At 37.6% G+C, this 18,368-nt stretch overlaps 1 protein-coding gene across 1 annotated transcript in view; it reads left to right on the forward strand.

Annotated features, from left to right (window-relative positions):
* The window catches only part of LOC101741989 (equilibrative nucleoside transporter 2), a 39,801-nt gene extending 21,433 nt beyond the window's left edge, over positions 1 to 18,368 (forward strand). The window contains exons 3-10 of the mRNA XM_004933007.5: positions 3,893 to 3,997; positions 6,880 to 7,120; positions 8,113 to 8,258; positions 10,164 to 10,393; positions 11,566 to 11,764; positions 13,173 to 13,288; positions 14,426 to 14,622; positions 15,009 to 18,368. Of these exons, the coding sequence (XP_004933064.1) occupies positions 3,893 to 3,997; positions 6,880 to 7,120; positions 8,113 to 8,258; positions 10,164 to 10,393; positions 11,566 to 11,764; positions 13,173 to 13,288; positions 14,426 to 14,622; positions 15,009 to 15,144 (1,370 nt within the window). The 3' untranslated portion in view covers positions 15,145 to 18,368. The remainder of the gene's footprint in view (positions 1 to 3,892; positions 3,998 to 6,879; positions 7,121 to 8,112; positions 8,259 to 10,163; positions 10,394 to 11,565; positions 11,765 to 13,172; positions 13,289 to 14,425; positions 14,623 to 15,008) is intronic.

Here is an 18,368-nt window from a genome sequence, read left to right on the forward strand (position 1 = left end):
TTTTTATTTAATTCAATATACGAAATTAAATTGAAAATTTGTATTCGATTCGCAATGGCGAAAAGTGTAATTTGAATTTTAAACGGTTACATATTAAACATTGGACTGTATAAGTGTTCTTACTTGTGAAAACGTAAGGAAATACTAGTGCTTTCATTGTTTTTTTTGTATCTTCTATTATATTTAAATGTGCCTGGAAGATTTTGTTTGTACTCTGAGCATCATTCGAGAGGTGACAGGCTATTTGTTTTAAGCAATAGTTCGCTGTAATATCTGAATAAGTTTTTATATTATGATATTTTTTCCAAATTTTAAACTTTAAACGGATCTTCTGTAAAGTTGTAAAAAAGCCGCTTATACCATAGATAGAGCCTTTCACACCTAGATATATCATTCGTAATACAATATTTTGGGAGCACAAAACAGTTATTCTACTCTAGTAAAAACTATTTGATAAGTTACTATTTGTCAAAAGTGATTAAGTCGTCGTGGCCTAAAGGATAAGACGTCCGGTGCATCCGTATGTAGCGATGCAACGGTGTTCGAATACCGCCCGCGGGCGGGTTACAAATTTTTCTAATGAAATACGTACTTAAAAAATGTTCACGATTGACTTCCACGGTGAAGGAATAACATCGTGTAATGAAAACCCGCAAAATTATAATTTGGTTAATTACTGGTGGTAGGACCTCTTGTGAGTCCGCACGGGTAGGTACCACCTCGGCTATTTCTGCCGTGAAGCAGTAATGCGCTTCGGCTTGAAGGGTGGGGCAGCCGTTGTAACTATACTGAGACCTTAGAACTTATATCTCAAGGTGGGTGGCGCATTTACATTGTAGATGTTAATGGGCTTCCGTTAACCTCTTAACACCAAGTGGGCTGTGAGCTCGTCCAACTATATACACAATTTAAAAAAAAACCTTGGAAATCAATTTTTTTTTCTAAATTCTTTTACGGTACTGTAACTCGTTAACATTACATCATCCCGACTAGCAAAAGAATCCGGTTCTTTACATACATGATTCATTTCAATCTTCAGAGGTTACTTACGATTAATCTACTAATATTAAAGACTAACAACATTATATGCGTACTTATTATGTGTTTAACTCCACAGCCACGAAATTTTGTTTTTACTGGTGGTTGGACCTCTTGTGAGTCCGCACGGGTAGGTACCACCGCCCCGCCTATTTCTGCCGTGAAGCAGTAATGCGTTTCGGTTTGAAGGGTGGGGTAGCCGTTGTAACTATACTGAGACCTTAGAACTTATATCTCAAGGTGGATGGCGCATTTACGTTGTAGATGTCTATGGGCTCCAGTAACCCCTTAATATCAGGTGGGCTGTGACCTCGTCCACCCACCTAAGCAATAAAAAAAAAAATCTAGATATTATGTGATGTTGAAACGTGCAATTAATCAGACTAGTGATCCCGCAGTAGTCGAAATTCGACTATAATTAATTGAAATTATAAGTTTCGACATTATTATGGTTCTATTGTTACAGATTTCGCTAAGAATACACTATAAACAAATACTCGTAATATTAAAGATAAACAATATTAACCTATTCTCAATTTGACTACAGACTTTAAGCATTAGCAAAAGTTTAACAATAAACAAAGAGTATATGTGTGTGTGCGTCAAATACATGGTATGTAGTGTGTGTAATGTTTTCTTTATTGATTTAATGTATTTTTAATCAATTTTTTTTTTTTAAATATTAGAATTCTGCACTTCTCTATATTCTCTATAAGTGTGGGAAATTTCATACTCCTCCGTCTGCGCAATTTTCGTAAAAAGGGATACAAAGTTTTTGCTTCACGTATTAATATATAGATATTACGTGATGTTGAAATGTACAATTAATCAGTTAAACAATATACAAATCGGTGTTTTGAGTTCAAGCGCATACGTTCAATGTTCAAGCACGTCCGATCGCCTCGTCGCGTGCGAGTGGTCAGTGACCTTGACTACTGAACCGGGCTTCGGATTCGATTCCCGTCGGATTGGTCTGGGCATTTGGCTTTTGGATTTAATTGTTTTTTTTACGAACATTATAATGCCACAATAATTAAAGGACAAAATTCTAGTTGGTTACGGTTTGTTTGCGGATTAAATACCTAGTTGCAATAAGAAAATGAGTACTAACAGAAAATACTAAGTAAAGAAGTAGATACCGCATAAATGATAACATAAACGGGAAATGAGTTTCTTGATTTTTGGAAGCCTATTTATTTCTTAGAAAGTTAAATTGTTTATACTGAAAATTTGATCTTTTCGATATTATTATAACACTATTTCCAAAGAAATAATTTGTAGAAACAAATTTTATTTTTATAAAACACATTTGTTTTTAAGGATCTCTTAAATGTCACAAAAACTAGCTAAGAATTCGGGCATAATTTATTACAGAATTACTACAGTGCCACTAAACAGATAAGTTAAGTTGAAGACGCATAGTAAAAACACGACTACCACGAGTTTTATACGCTTTTTAATATTTGGTATTACAGTTTACACTTGGTTTGGCCATTTTTTTAAATGGAACACGGTTTTCAGAGATTTCTTTTAAATTATTGAGAGCACTTACATTTATATCGATTGGCGAAGCTGTTCAATCTACAAATTAAAATTTAAAAGTGTTTTTTGACTGCGAATTTAGTCTTTCTCGCACTTAAGTTCTGCGTTGCTGTTAATTTGAAGAAGACAGCAAAAACACAAAACGTGGGGGCTGCATCAAAAAAATGTCACGGCATTGTTCTGGTCGGCTATAGGCAACGCTTGTATCACAAATCTTTCTGTGTACCATCAGATAACCGATCAGATAATTTTTTTATTTTTTTTTATTGCCTTTGTAGGCAGACGAGCATACGGCCCACCTGATGGTAAGTGGTCACCGTCGCTCATGGACGTCAGCAATGCCAGGGGCAGAGCCAAGCCGCTGCCTACCAAGAACAGATACATAGAACAGATACCACATTTAGCAAATGATTAGATATTTGCTTATCTTCATTCTGAAAATAATAACACTTATATATTCAATTGCCGAGTTATGTTGTCGAATTAAGTTCAGTGATCAGGGTTGGATTTGGGGAAATTGTCGTCGTTTGTCGATTTGGGGAAATTGTTGTCAACTTAAAAATCATAGGTGACGATTTTGAAGCTTCAAAATAAATGGCCAGCTTTGCCTGCAACCGCGTAACGCAATACCCACAAAAAAACTCTAAAAAAAACTTTGTTTTCTTAATGTTATTATTTTATTAATATACTTTTTCTATCATACCTATATTAATTAATTGCGTGCAAAGTTTGCGGTCAAGATTGTACATCTGACAGTTAGACCAGAGGATGTCTCTCAATAATAGTCTGTCTGAAGGTAGGTGTTTGCGACCCCGGCCCTTACTTTGAGGGTTATACGACTTCTCCTCATCACAAGACCGTAGTCATTGGCATCATCACGTTCTTTTTAACTAAAATAACGCTTGTCTCATTCCAAATACCTGACCGATACTAAATAGGCGAGGAAATATTATATCGAGAAGTGGAAGGCTATTTCAATAAAATTTCGCTTATTACGCAACCTTTATCTTTGAAAATTAAAGGTGCGTTTTATTTGGTATTAGCATGAACAGGTCGGCGTTTTTAATTAAAGTTCAATGAAGCTAACTCCATTGTAAGATCTGAAGAAGTTTTTTTTTGTTTTAATATTTTTTTCAAATTTTAAACTTGAAATGATTCTAGTGTAAAGTTGCAAAAATGTCACTCAATAGCTTTTCACCCCTCGATCTTCTACTTTTATTTTCTGGTGCATCGAAACCTATATCACGGTTGTCGGTAGTCTCTCTATTTTAGAACGAGTTGTCGTGAGCATTCATGTTGGTTTTGTCGACAGGCTGGGAGGATGGCGAGAAGGCTCCGTTCCTACGTAACGAGCCGGTGAAACTGACACCCGCTTGGGAGGCCACGAACCTGCCCAATGACACGCTCAACTTGAAAGGTAATCGCGCGTGAAATATCTTATAAACGGGTAACACGACTTGCCTCGATAGATCTTTTATTTATTTATTTGTTTATCAATCGGAACGCGGTCAGGTAGGTCCGAATGTAAGAAAAGTGTGAACCGACTTTGAAGAGTGAACCTTTAATTATTCTGTTTTTGTTTTATATGACAACACGAGATCTACCGCATACACTATAGATTGGTTGAGATTGACATGTCGCTGGAACATTGTGAATGAACCGCCTTCGAAATTGTTGAATAGTCCGGTCATCGTTCTCGTCGAACCCGTCGCTTGCGACGAAGGGCTCGGCGAGTAAATAAATCTACAGACACAGCTCACTGGGTATCACGCCGGATCTTCTCAGTGGGTCGCGTTTCCGATCCGGTGGTAGATTCTGCGAAACACGGCTCTTGTTAGGGTTCGTGTTAGCAACGTCATTAGGTTTGAGCCCCGTGAGCTCACGTACTAGCCCGGTGACGCTGATATGACCATCAGTTTAGGTAGAAAAGAAAAAGAAAAAAAGTTGAATACTAAAATGTCTAAAGATACATTATAGTAAGAAAAAAAGAACATTTTTATAAAATATACACGCAAGAAAAGTAATAAGAAAATAATGTTCGTCATAGTTTAAATACATTTTATATCGAGGCAAATTGTGTAGTACTATGGAAATAGCAAACTATGATAAGTGTTCTCCCCTCTCCTTCCGCTTGCATGCCGTATCTTCAGAAACTGTTAGAAATCGATTTCTGTAGTGATTTAATATTTTTTTCAGCAATCTTTTTATTTAATATCTATCTAGATATGTCCTGAAACACTTATAGAATAGTTTTCTCTTTCTAAGTATTATAATTTTTTTAGAAACTTCATAAAACCTGAATCGCGCTAACAAAAATTTCACGTTTCGTAGCATATATATAAACCGTATGTCAACGCATTTGAAGTCACTCTTCCCACTCAACGCTGTGTTCTCGGTTTTGTATGACTGCTGATCACATTATAACAATGTGGGTATAACGAGGCGCTCTACTAAAACACATGCAGGTTTCATCAATAAATTTGTGTGCACCTAAGTCTTGCTACAGTTTTTGATTTTAGTATTTTCTTATTAAGTACGAAATTACATAATTAAATTGCGAAATTATTGTGATGAAAGATAGATAGAGAGTAGATAGAATGAATCGTTTTTTTTTATTGGATTTAATTAATATTTTTTATACATTTTATTTTTTATTTATTTTTATTGCCCTTGTAAGCAGACGAGCGTACGGCCCACCTGATGGTGAGTGGTTATCGTCGCCCATGGACTGCAGCGATGCCAGGGGCAGAGCCAAGCCGCTGCCTACCAAAATATAATTCTTAATTGAATATAAGTCGTATATATTTAATTTGTAAAAATATCTTATACATCTAAATTGTAACGAAGTATGAAATTAATTGTCAGATTAAATAAGCGTTAGTTTCTTCAAGGAGTTTTCACAAATATGGGCTCCGGTGGTTGGTTCACAATGAATACGATAAGCTTGAAAGTATGTGCATTAGTAAATAAGCTGGGAGATTAAACGGCTTTAGATCCTGTTCGGTCAAGCTGTCCAGGAATCTAGAACACATAGCCGTTTATATAGTTGTCATAACTAAGCGACGTCTCCGCGTTTGAATCCGGTTATGTGAATCTTAAGTTCACTGCGAACAATTACTGGAGGTAGGATGAATTATTGTGTTCGTATGTCTCAAGGTGGATTGATATCACGTGAATCGTAGTAGGATAGCGAATATTCGGCTTTTATGTTAAGTAGTTACTGGAGCTCATAGACATCCACAACGTAAATGCGCCACCCACCTTGAGATATAAGTTCTAAGGTCTCAAGTATAGTTACAACGGCTGCCCCACCCTTCAAACCGAAACGCATTACTGCTTCACGGCAGAAATAGGCAGGGCGGTGGTACCTACCCGTGCGGACTCACAAGAGGTCCTACCACCTCACCAGTAGTTGTTTTTATATAGACCACATATCGGGGTCACTAATGTGGCGCCAGATAATTTGCTTCTTCTTTATCGTTCCCTCACTAATGAGGATTGTGATTATGTATGATTTGTCTTCATTTGATCTTGTGTTCATTATCGTATTGGAATCCGTCTGTCTCCTGGAGCGCTTTCCCTGCATTCTCTGCCCTATAATCAACTGCTTCTCTCACTCTTGCATATTTGATTGGATTGTATAGCTCAAGAGCCCGCGACCGCTAAACCTTCGTTTAGCGGTAAAAATATATGTACTAGATTTTAATTTTTTAAGGGATTTTATGACCTGGTAACTAAACCTTTAGGTCGTCTTATTTAATACGCTTTTATTAGCTTCAGACGTATGTATGTTAGTATGTAACGGAATCTTTGAACATGATTTTGACCCCTTCAAAACGTCGGATTAACTCGAAATTTGGCATACTTAAAAGCGTATTTTTTAAGTTTTTTTAAACTATTATTTATTTTAATTTATATAGTTAATTTTATGAAAAATGATAATATGGAGCAAAATGAAATGAAGATGATTAATTTGAGGCATTAATCAACTGAGATGAAATTAAATGAAATGAGATGATATGGGATGAAAGATAGTCTCAGTAAAATGGTGGTTATTTACTTACTACTGAGACTTTTTCAATGGGCTTTTTAAAGGATCCCGAGAAGCTAGCACCCAGCGGCTTTGTTTCATTTTCCCACATTTTTTCACTTTCACAGATATTCAACAGTTAATAAGCCACCGTTATTACACATTTAAAACTGAAGAAACGTTAAATAGACAAAATAAAACAAATCCCACAACTTAGCTCCTCGCGTTCCCGCCAAAAAGTCCTGTACTACATTTAATAATTTTTTTAGGTATAGCAATGGACCTGACTCCGCCGAAAGATAAATGGAACCTCATTTATCTGACGTTGGTGCTTCACGGCTTGGGAACGCTGACCGCCTGGAACATGTTCATAACAGCGAAAGCGTACTTTGAGACGTACAAACTCGCCTCGGAGCCGGCCTTGTCCGAGAACTTCCTCACGTACATCGGCTGGGCGAGTCAGATACCGAATTTGCTGTTCAGCTGGTTTAATATATTTTTCCAATTGGGGTATGTTAATTTTTTTTTATTTTTTATTGTTTAGATGGGTGGACGAGTTCACAGTCGACCTGGTGTTAGTTAAGTGGTTACTGGAACCCATATACATCTACAACGCCACCCACCTTGAGGTATATAAGTTCTAAGGTATAGTTACAAAGGCTGTCCCACCATTCAAACCGAAACGCATTACTGTTTCACGGCAGAAATAGGCGGAGTAGTGATACCTACCTGTGCGGACCCCCAAGAGGTTCTACCACCACGCAAATTATGATTTTGCGGGTTTGATTTTTATTACACGATGTTATTCCTTCAACGTGAAAGTCAGGTACCCGCCTGCGGGATTCGAACACCGTTGCATCGCTAGATACGATTGCACCGGACGTCTTATCCTTTAGGCCACGACGACTTACTTTAAATTACATTTTTACTACTACTGATAATAAAAATATAAGATTTTGATTTGTTTTACTGAGTCGCGGATTTAATTTAAAACAACTTTTACTGACTCACTGAGTTAGAACTGAATCGTTTGAAATTATATAATGACAATAAAAATATGTATATATTAATACGTGAAGCTAAAACTTTGTATCCCTTTTTACGAAAATTGCGCGGACGGAGGAGTACGAAATTTTCCAGACTTATAGAGAATATAGAGAAGAAGTGCACAATGCTAATATTTTTTTTAAATAATGCATAAAAGATACATTAATTCAATAAAGAAAACATAACACACACTACATACCATGTATTTGACGCACACACGCATGCATACTATTTATTGTCAAACTTTTGTTCTTGACGTCTGTTGTCAAATTGAGAATAGAATATGGTTTGTCTTTGTTAATGTTTTTTATAGTGTAGTCTTGGCGAAATTTGTGACTATAGAAGTATAAACTACAATCATAATAGTGTAAAAACTTACAATTCCAATTAATTATAGTCGAATTTCGACTACTGCGGGACCACTAGTATGTATTTATTTGTGCATTGCATTTCAGCGGGAATTTAACCACGAGGATAGTTTGGTCATTGTGTATTGAAGTGTGCATATTTGTCTTCACCGTGATATTGGCGATGGTGGACAGCACCGAATGGACACTGACATTCTTCGGACTCACAATAGCATCCGTGTTCTTTTTGAACGGTAAGCAAAAAAGGAATTTTAATTCGTTAAGGACTAATCTTTAAATCTAGGACCTCTTTAAGCCTAGGACTTTCTTGATAACGTTATGTCTATGGTAAAAAAAATATTCCTACCTATGCTGATAGCCTTGAAAGACTATTTCAGCTTCGCCCTAATATGTAGGTAAGCTCACGGGGCTCAAACCGGAGTGTTACTAACACTGGCACTAGCAAGAGCAGTGCTTCGCGGAATCTACCACCGGAACGGAAACGCGACCCACTGAGAAGATCCGTCGAGAAACTCAGTGGTTTGTGTCTATAGGCACAGTTGGGCTATGAGTCTGTCTGTCTGTTAATTTTAATCAATTCAAATATATGGAAAGTACTGGTAAGTATGAATATCTGTTGATACCAAAGAAATATATTAAGTAGTACAGTACACATGAGGCATAGGTATCCGACCAAACCGACGCAGCAACGCGAAACCATCGTCGCCATTGAGTTTCTCGCCGGATCCTATCAGTGAGCTGCGATTTCGATCCGGCGTTAGATTCAGCGAAGCACTGCTCTTTGCTAGGGCTAGTGTTAGCATATTCTCTCAGTTTGAGCCCGTGAGCTCACCTACCCGTCCGGACGTAGTTGGAATAGCCTCTTGAAGCTACCAGCGAATAGGTAGGGAAAAAAAAGAACGGTAAGCAATCTTGATGAATTGCAGCAAATGTTGGGATCTCGCTCCCCCGGACCTCCCAACCCAATGCAGTGGTAACATTACATAAGTGTATGTTGACGTATTACAACGAGTGCGAATAGTAATGCTATAATCCTACTTTATTTTGAATCCTCCCGATCCGCTATCGGTGCTTTTAGGTACCCCAAGCACCGATCATCGTTCTCCTCGAACCCGTCGCATGCGACGAAGGGCTCGGAGAGTAAATTAACCCACAGACACAGCCCGATGAGTCTCTCGCCGGATCTTCTCAGTGGGTCGCGTTTCCGATCCGGTGTTAGATTCTGCGAAGCACGGTTCTTGCTAGGATTCGTGTTAGCAACATCGTCAGGTTTGAGCCCCATGAGCTCACCTACTAGTTAAGGTTACGCTGATATGATCTCTCTAGACTATTAGCGTAGGTAGGAAAAAAAAGCTATAATAAAACACACGGGGAATTCATCCCTAAGTCTATGTGCATCAAATAATCGCGACAATAATTTTAGTTAGCATACCTACCCAAACAATGTGAAGTTGATGCGTAACCGAACAATAAAGACAATCATATGAGAAGATCTGGCGAGAAAGGCAGTCGGTTGTGTCTGTGGGTTATCGGTGCTAGGAATACTTAAAAGCACTAAGATCGGGGGAGGATCCAAACTGAAATGCTTAGGGCGACGCCGGCTGTGTGTTGCCTCGTCTTCTGGGTATAATTTGAAGCGGTCACGACGAGAGGGTTCTTGTGCCACGCAGCCGCGTCCTCGAACTGGGGCAACAGCCTTCTCTGAGACAATAAATACAATCTACTAGTGCGTTGCGATCGTCGAATCGGCAATTACTGGCAACATTCACGTTTCGACGTCTATAGATGCCGTTATTCTTAAACTTTAACCCTTCTAGTGCTGGGCTTATTTTAACACATATTTCACCGAAATCGAATTAAGGATTTTTGAAAAAAAAGTACCTTATTTAAAAATACTTTAACTTAAAAAAAGTACTAAAATCAATGCTAAATTCACAGCAATATTTTTTTATTAATCTTATGAACTTAATAAAAACGACACGTTCGTACAGGTATAAACGGCCAAATAGTCTTTATTCCGACGCTTCGGAATTTATACGCATTAATAGACAGTCGATTTATCCACGGTTTACGCTCAAAGGGCTCATAACAAAAGTTAAAAAAAAACGGGCGTTTTAAATCGAATCATATTCTTTCAGCATTCAACGCGGTGTTCCAAAATTCAGTTTACGGTCTGGCCGCGAAGCTCCCGCCCAAATATACCGGTGCCGTGGTCCTGGGCTCCAATATATGTGGAACCCTGGTCGCGATACTGCAGTGGGCTTCTGACATGTTCGGCAACATACGTACATCCGCCATATATTACTTCATCGCTGGAATGTTCGTTCTTCTCATATGCTTCGACACGTATTTCGCATTGCCGCTTAATGTAAGTAACAAATACTCTGATTAGTGTGTAGGCTTACGACGAAAGAATAGATCTTCCACCGAGCTGGTGATATTGCTAGGTGGACCGACGGTCCGAATTTTGTTGTTCGGAACTTGTATATTATATATATGCGAACTTATCTTGAAAATGTCGTAAGCGAGATTCAGGCATCTGTCAAATATCTTGCGTTGTATGATGGCTACCCGCCACAAGTGTGACCATGAATTTTAATTGGTTAAGGACTTATTTATTACCTCTTTAAGACTTTTTGCGGGAACGCGACGTTTTATTTTTTCTATTTAGTGTTTCTTCAGGTTTAAATGTGTAATAACGGTGGTTTATTAACTGCTTAGTATCTGTGAAAGTGCATAAATGTGGCAAAATAAAACAAAGCCGCTGGACGTAACTTCTTGGGATCCTTCAAAAAGTCCACTGAAAAACGTCTCAGTAAATGACCTCCATTTTACTGAGATTATATTTCATCTCATAACATCTCATTTCAGTTCATTACATTCCGTTTTCATTTCATTTCGATTTCATGCTATGTTTCATATTAATCAACTTCATTTCATTTCATAATATTATTATCATTTTTCATACAAGAAAGTTTTCATTAAAATTAAAATAAGACTTGACCTAAAGGTCTTAGTTACCAGGTCATGAAATCCCTTAAAAATTACCTCTTTAAATCTAGGAATTTCTTGATCTCGTGTCTATCGTATGGTGGTATTAGCACAGTTGGGCTATGAGTCAACTTTAGTCAATTAAATATATAGAAAGTGCTTTAGACAAATAAATATCTGTTTAGGAAGCAAAGGTTTTATACCAAAGAAATATATTAAATCGTACATACAGTACATATAGATGATTCCCTCTATAGTTGCAAGGATCTTTCACATAAAACGTTCTAAATAGTATTTTCCTGTGTTAAGGACGAGACCAGAACAAACATAACAACAATGCATCCAGACGTCGAATCCTACAATTTACTCGAAGAAAAACTAAATTAACAAAATAAATACAATTGACAAAAGTTTGCTTCTCGCGTTCCCGCCAAAAAGTGACAGTGACAGATAATTTTTTTTTTTAGACCAACGATTCGATGTTCGTATTCAATTTGAGATGAGTCTCAATCATGAAACGTTTTTCTTATCGATATTATTTAATTACAGAGGTTTTATCGTTATCACGATACTCTGCAAGAGAGGACGATGCGAGTGAACCCTGCCCTCGCAGCCACCGATCAGAATTCGAGTCCGAACAAGAGGAGCATACCGTACGGAACGATCTTCGCGCAATCCTGGGTTCAGCTCTACAACATATTCGTTACCTTCTTTGTGACGCTCGCGATCTACCCCGGCTTGCATTCGGGTGGGTTAGAAAGAGACAAACTATATTTTTATGCTTAATTCGTTATCTGTGTGCCTATTCTAAGCTCTCGCAGTCTTTGTTGTATGGAGATGAAGTGTAATGCGATCACCCACACTGGTCAATGTCGCGAGCCTGCCCATACAATCATAGGGTTCGACTTAGAGAGTAGAACTGTGTTATAATAGACTTCCTAGATAATATAAAAATTTACTGTAAAAACTGAGACCTTAGAACTCATGCCTCGAGGTGGGTGCCGGCATTTACGTTGTAGATGTCTATGGGCTCCGGTTACCACTTAACACCGGGTAAGCCGTGAGCTCGTCTAGCCATCGAGCTCATCATCATATATATACAAAATTTATTACCTTATTTCGAAGGCATAACGTGAATTGCTCCGAAACTAAATCGTCTTGAATTAGAACTAACTCGCTTCATACCGAGGTGCGTCACTATCTGCTAGACCGATGGGACTGATATGCAATCACCATACACTCTACCGCCATCAATGAGATGTACAGTTATTTTCGATAAATTCCCAATAATTGTAGTGCAGAGAGTAATATATCATCAACATATCAGTAGTCACTTAAAGAAACGATCATTCCATTCATAACTAGTCCGTGACAGTCATGAAAATTTGTCAAGTTTAATGAATTCGAGTGATCAGCTAGTCAAAATGTTGTACAAGTGTGAATCATAAATCCACTGCGAATAGTTATATAATATTACTAGCTGTATCCGTCCGCTTCGCTGGGCATTTAAAATTAACATTATTATTTCTCACCCCCACAAAGATTCTCATCATTAATATAACCGCAACTGGTGTAGGGAGTACAACACGCATATAAATATTAACCTATCCATTAAGTACATGTATTTTCTTCATGGATACCAAGTTTCAAGTCAATCGGACGCATGGTTCAGTAGTTATAACGGAACATCCGTAAAAACTACTGTAGATTTAAGCCCACTGAGTATCTCGCCAGATTTTCTCAGTGGGTCGCGTTTCCGATCCGGTGGTAGATTCTGCGAAGCACTGCTCTTGCTAGGGTCAGTGTTAGCAACACTCCGGTTTGAGCCCCTTTTTTCCTACCTAAGTTGATAGCCTTGGGAGGCTATATCAGCGGAACCTTAACTAGTAGGTGAGCTCACGGGGCTCGAACCTGACGACGTTGCTAAAGCTAACCCTAGCAAGAGTCGTGCTTCGCAGAATCTACCACCGGATCGGAAACGCGACCCACTGAGAAGATCCGGCGAGATACTCAGTGGGTTGGTGAGCCCCGTGAGCTCACCTACACACGTTAGGGTGAAGCTGAAATAGCCTCTGAAGGCTATCAGCATAGGTAGGGAAAAAAAAGTAGATTTATATATTATTAGTATAGATTTGTTGTTTTTTTTCTGTCACCAGAAATTGATCCAGTGACTCCGGGATTTCTCGGTAAAAATTTCGTTTCGATCACGTGCTTTATAACGTTCAACGTGACCGCCATGCTGGGGAACATCACCGCCAGCCTCTGGCAATTTGTGAGTATCTACTACTATCTACTACAATATCTACAGTATCTGCTACAATTTGTGAGGATACACGTAATGCCGGTGGTGGGGCGTCTCGCGAACCTGCCTGGGTAGGTGCCACCGCCCTGCCTATTTCTGCCGTGAAGCAGTAATACGTTTCGGTTTGAAGGGTGGGGCAGCCGTTGTAACTATACTTGAGACTTTCCAACTTATGTCTCAAGATGGGTGGCGCATTTACGTTGCATATGTCTATGGGCTCCAGTAACCAGTTAACACCAGGTAGGCTGTGAGTTCGTCCACCCATATAAGCAACAAAAAAATAATAAAAGAACGGTACCACTGCCCTGACTATTTATGCCGTGAAGCAACTTGAAGGCTGCGGCAGCTGTCAAGGTGGGTGGCAACACTGGCAACACTGGCAACATTACGTTACTTATGTCTATGGTCTCTGCTAACTACCATAGCACCAGGGGGATCGTAAACTCGTCCACCTAACTAAGCAAAAAAAAACAAATAGGATTTTGTTTATGTTTTTAAATATTGTTTTTTTTTTAAAATGGCCCATTTAGTCAAGATTTTAAAATGTGCATTACTGACACTTGCCACTTTTCTTGCCTTGCATTAAAAATGATAATTCCCATTATTTTTATTTTGCAACTATGGACTAATGCTTCGAAATAAAAATATTAATATTATAATACATATATTCATTAAACACATAATATACCAGAGACCATATGTTTTGCAAGGTGGATGCGGCCACACATCTTGAGGCCTAAGGTCGAAGTCTCAATTGTATTGTTCAAATCGTTTTATCACTTGATGGTCGGTGTAACCCGAAACTTCTGAAGGCCTTCTCCCCAATAAATCTAACACTGAAATAATTTTTCAAATCGGACCAGTAGTTCCTGAGATTAGCGCGTTCAAACAAACAAACAAACTCTTCAGCTTTATAGTATCACGCACAGTCACGACATGCAGTGTCGAGTGAGCGAACCTTAAAAAAATAAGGTATCGGATTCTCCACACTACGCCACGTAGAAACGCTAGATGGCGTTAATTTAAAAAAAAGTTTAAATTAAATGAAAGGAAATTTTCTGGTGTTACATGGTGTAGATAATTTAATGTTGTAACCTCTGTTTCTAGCCTAACAAACGTTGGCTGGCGCTGTTCACGTCGTTACGGTTCCTGTTCATCCCGCTGTACTTCGTGTGCAACTACAAGCCGCTGACGCGCACGCTGCCCGTGCTCGTCCGCGCGGACTGGGCCTACTGGCTCATCGCCGTGCTGTTCGGCTGGAGCTCGGGCCACGGCAGCAGCCTGGGGATGATGTACGTCAGCGGGTAAGTTCACACCCCTAGCGGAGTGCAGGGGAACTCGTGTAATAAAAATCAAACCCGCAAAATTATAATTTGCGTAATTACTGGTGGTAGGACCTCTTGTGAATCCATACGGGTAGGTACCACCGCCCCGCCTACTTCTGTCGTGAAGCAGTAATGCGTTTCGGTTTGAAGAGTGGGGCAGCCGTCGTAACTATACTTGAGACCTTAGAACTTATATCTCAAAGTGGGTGGCGCATTTACGTTGTATATGTCTATGGGCTCCAGTAACCACTTAACACCGGGTGGGCTGTGAACTCGTCCACCGGTCTAAGCAATAAAAAAAAATTAAATTTATCTGTAAGTAATGTCGTAAGCGGAATGCGAGTGTGATCTGTGTTGTGTTGCAGCACGGTGTCCCCGGAGCACGCGTCCACTGCGGGCATGGTGGGCGGCGCCATGCTCGTCACCGGCATCGTGTCGGGGATCACCTTCAGCTGGTTGTGTCCGCTCGTCGTCACCATGGACTTATGGAAGAGCATCTAGCACATGTTCACGGACGCCAACTACCGCTGGACCCTGCCCGCCGATTGGTTCGGCCTCTGAACTCTGGGCCGCTGGAATTTGTACCCTGATACAAAGCTGTCAAAGTGCAATTTTGCTTGGTGTGTTTCAAAGATTATTACAAACATCGAGACTCACTGTGCTCGGTGTCCGAATCGTTAGTGCAGTGAAATTTGTGACTTACCATAAAGTGTTTACAGTTGATATCGATCGTTGAAATTATTGAGAAATATTGTTATTGTGTTTGAAGATCAACGTAATGCAATTTGTGACTTATATCGCGAATTGTGAAAGTGTAAAATCGAGTGCAGTTTTGAGACACTGCATTATTTGAGAGTTGCGTGTGAAGATTGTGAGATGTTGTATGATTAAAGTGGAATCATTGATATGTTTTAAGTTTTTATAAAGTTTATTGATACAATGGTTAACTTGCATGTAATAATGACAATTAGTAATTTGTATTTTTTTTTTACTAGAATAATTTATGATTGACAAAAATGATGAAAGATATTAAAATAGATTATATTCAAATACTTTTTAGACAGAAAATGCTGAACGTTATGTTGTGTATAAAAATATCAACATAGAAAAACCTTTGTAACGAAAACAGCATTTAAAACCAAATTAATAAAATGTACATTAGTATGTTACATATATATAATTTTTTAAGTATGGTTGTTCTTGTTTGTTTCAAGTAATTGCAATTGCATATTGAATTAAAATCAATCTTATTTCGTTAGCTTTCAAAATGTACCTTTGTTATGAGATAAGGAATGTATAATCGTAATTATTTTCTTTTTAATTAAAAGTAAGGAATGCAACATTTCATTATTTAAAATGTTTTATCAGTGCCTTTGATTTAAACAAATTTCTGTTCAAAATTTTCTCAATAATTGACTATTTATTTCTTAAATCATGACAACCTTTCGAATTTCGCTTCTTAAGACTAGACTGACACTACAAAATGACAAGCAAAACTTTTGCCTCACCATTGTGAGTCTAAATTAATACATTTAGTGTTTTGAAAAAACGAAATAAGACATATTCATGTTTATCAGAAAACTGAAAATGATCATTATCGACGTAGTAATACAGCTTGTTATCCTACTACGTAAAATTTTACATTAAACGTTACATAAATGTACTCATGTTGATTTTTATCGGATTATATTTATTTGTATTTTTGCAAAAAAAATTCAAATTGGAATGTCTGATAAAGATATTTATATTAAAAATTGATTAAATTTAATATTATTTATCATAAAACAAAAAAACAGTTAATCCGAGTTAGTAAGCAATTTAAATAGCTATTTCTTTGAAAATAATTTTTTATTAAAATTTAAATACTGTAGTATCTCCAAATTTATCTTGAAACATGTCATTGTTTAAGTGTTTTATAAATTTGTTACAATTTTAAAAGTTTAAGTAAAATTATGCTAATTTTTGCCGTAAAATTGATTACTTTACTAATTAAAAATATGCTAACTTTCCTATATCCTTGAGTGCAACAGTAATCTGAAATCAGGTATTGGACGTGATTTTATTTAGTATACTGACTTGTCCAAATTTTGATATCGAAAGAATATTGTTTATCGTATTGTAGATTTAACAGACTGAGGCGACTAATATTCTGCTAGTGAATTCTTTGAATTAATTTAAAATAACTTTTTATGTAAACGTAACATTAATTTAGAAAGTCATTTTATCGATATCGATATCGATATAAATTTGTTGCATTGTTAAGTATTTAGTAACTACATACGTGCTGCTAAACTAAATTTATGGACGATATATTATTATGTATAACAAAATTAAAATTCGATCTCTTTAGTTCATCCTATTAATCGTATATATTCGATAATTTTGTTTAAGGTTTCTACTACAACAAAAAAAAATCGATTCTTCAAACTACCATCAATTCATATCGATATCGATATTGTAAACAACAGTTTAGTCGATTATGACGGGTTCTTATTTGTTAATTGTGTAATGCGTTACAAATGCTAAAATTAAACTATATTTATAGAAGGGAACTGTAGGTATAAATCGATAGTGTAGGAGATATGTGAGGTAATATTTGTTTTATGTTTGAGGGCTTACTGGAGGCCCAGAGGCCTAGTCGAGCAAAGGCTCAGCCAGGAGGGGTGGGATTTGCTAACAGCTGCCCGAGCGCCTCCATAGTAGACCTAAAAACTCAATAGTAACTGCATCGCCAATGAATCTACTACCGGAATGATGAATAATGATAGGAATCGCGACCCGCTGAGTGCTCTGGTAGTACGCGTTGTCATTGCAAACTGCACATTTTCAAACCATATTTAAATTAATCAACCTAAATATACAAACAAACATTCGTGTGATAGATAGCTTTACTCTTTGTTGTGTTTATTAAGCTATTGCATAGCATTTATCGCGGGCTTTGAGCGTGGCGACTGAATCAAGAAATTCCGTAACGATAATAACCTGACACCCCCACTACGCCTACTATGTATCTCGCGTTCAACACATTCACACGTTGCGCTGGTGTAGTGTTTGTAAATAAGCGCGCGGCGTGACGTCGCACTGCATGAGCATCATGAAAAGTTTGCCCATCTCTCTCTCACGGGGTCTAGCTTATGAGTGTGAAGGGGACATTTAATGTTTATAAAGATAGAGTGGTCTTATTTTTATTATTGTTTTAATATTAAATTATTATTGTCTAATACTAATTGCATAAGTTAATAAAAAATGCTTTGCAATAGCTTTACCGCGGCTGTCCCCGAGTGCCACACGTGTTTTTATTTATTATTTATATATGAATATGTTGAAACATGTGTATTTAAGTATGTTTATCAGTCTCTGCTACCCATAACGCAGGGCATCCTAAATTGGTGTCGGATGGCCGTCGTCCATGATTTGTTCCCAGTTATAGAAAAAAAAAACTGCGAGACTTAACCGTTTAAGTAGGTTTAATTATGTCTAGGTATGACTACGAAATAGTTCCGTATTAAGTTGAAAACGAACCGTTTTCCGTAACAAAAAATATTTCCCAATGAATGATACTGTTTATATTTTAGCATTTGAAGACGCATTCGTGGGTTTTTTTTTCTAGTGTTAAAAACGTGTGTTCATGACGCAAGCCAAATTTTTGTTCACCTTTGAACGATTTTGTTTCTCCTCACTCAGCATTTGTTTACTTTTATTTATTAAATAGAGGAATGTTTTTA

The sequence above is a fragment of the Bombyx mori genome, chromosome 26 (genome assembly GCF_030269925.1).
Source record: "Bombyx mori chromosome 26, ASM3026992v2".
NCBI classification, from domain to species: domain Eukaryota; kingdom Metazoa; phylum Arthropoda; class Insecta; order Lepidoptera; family Bombycidae; genus Bombyx; species Bombyx mori.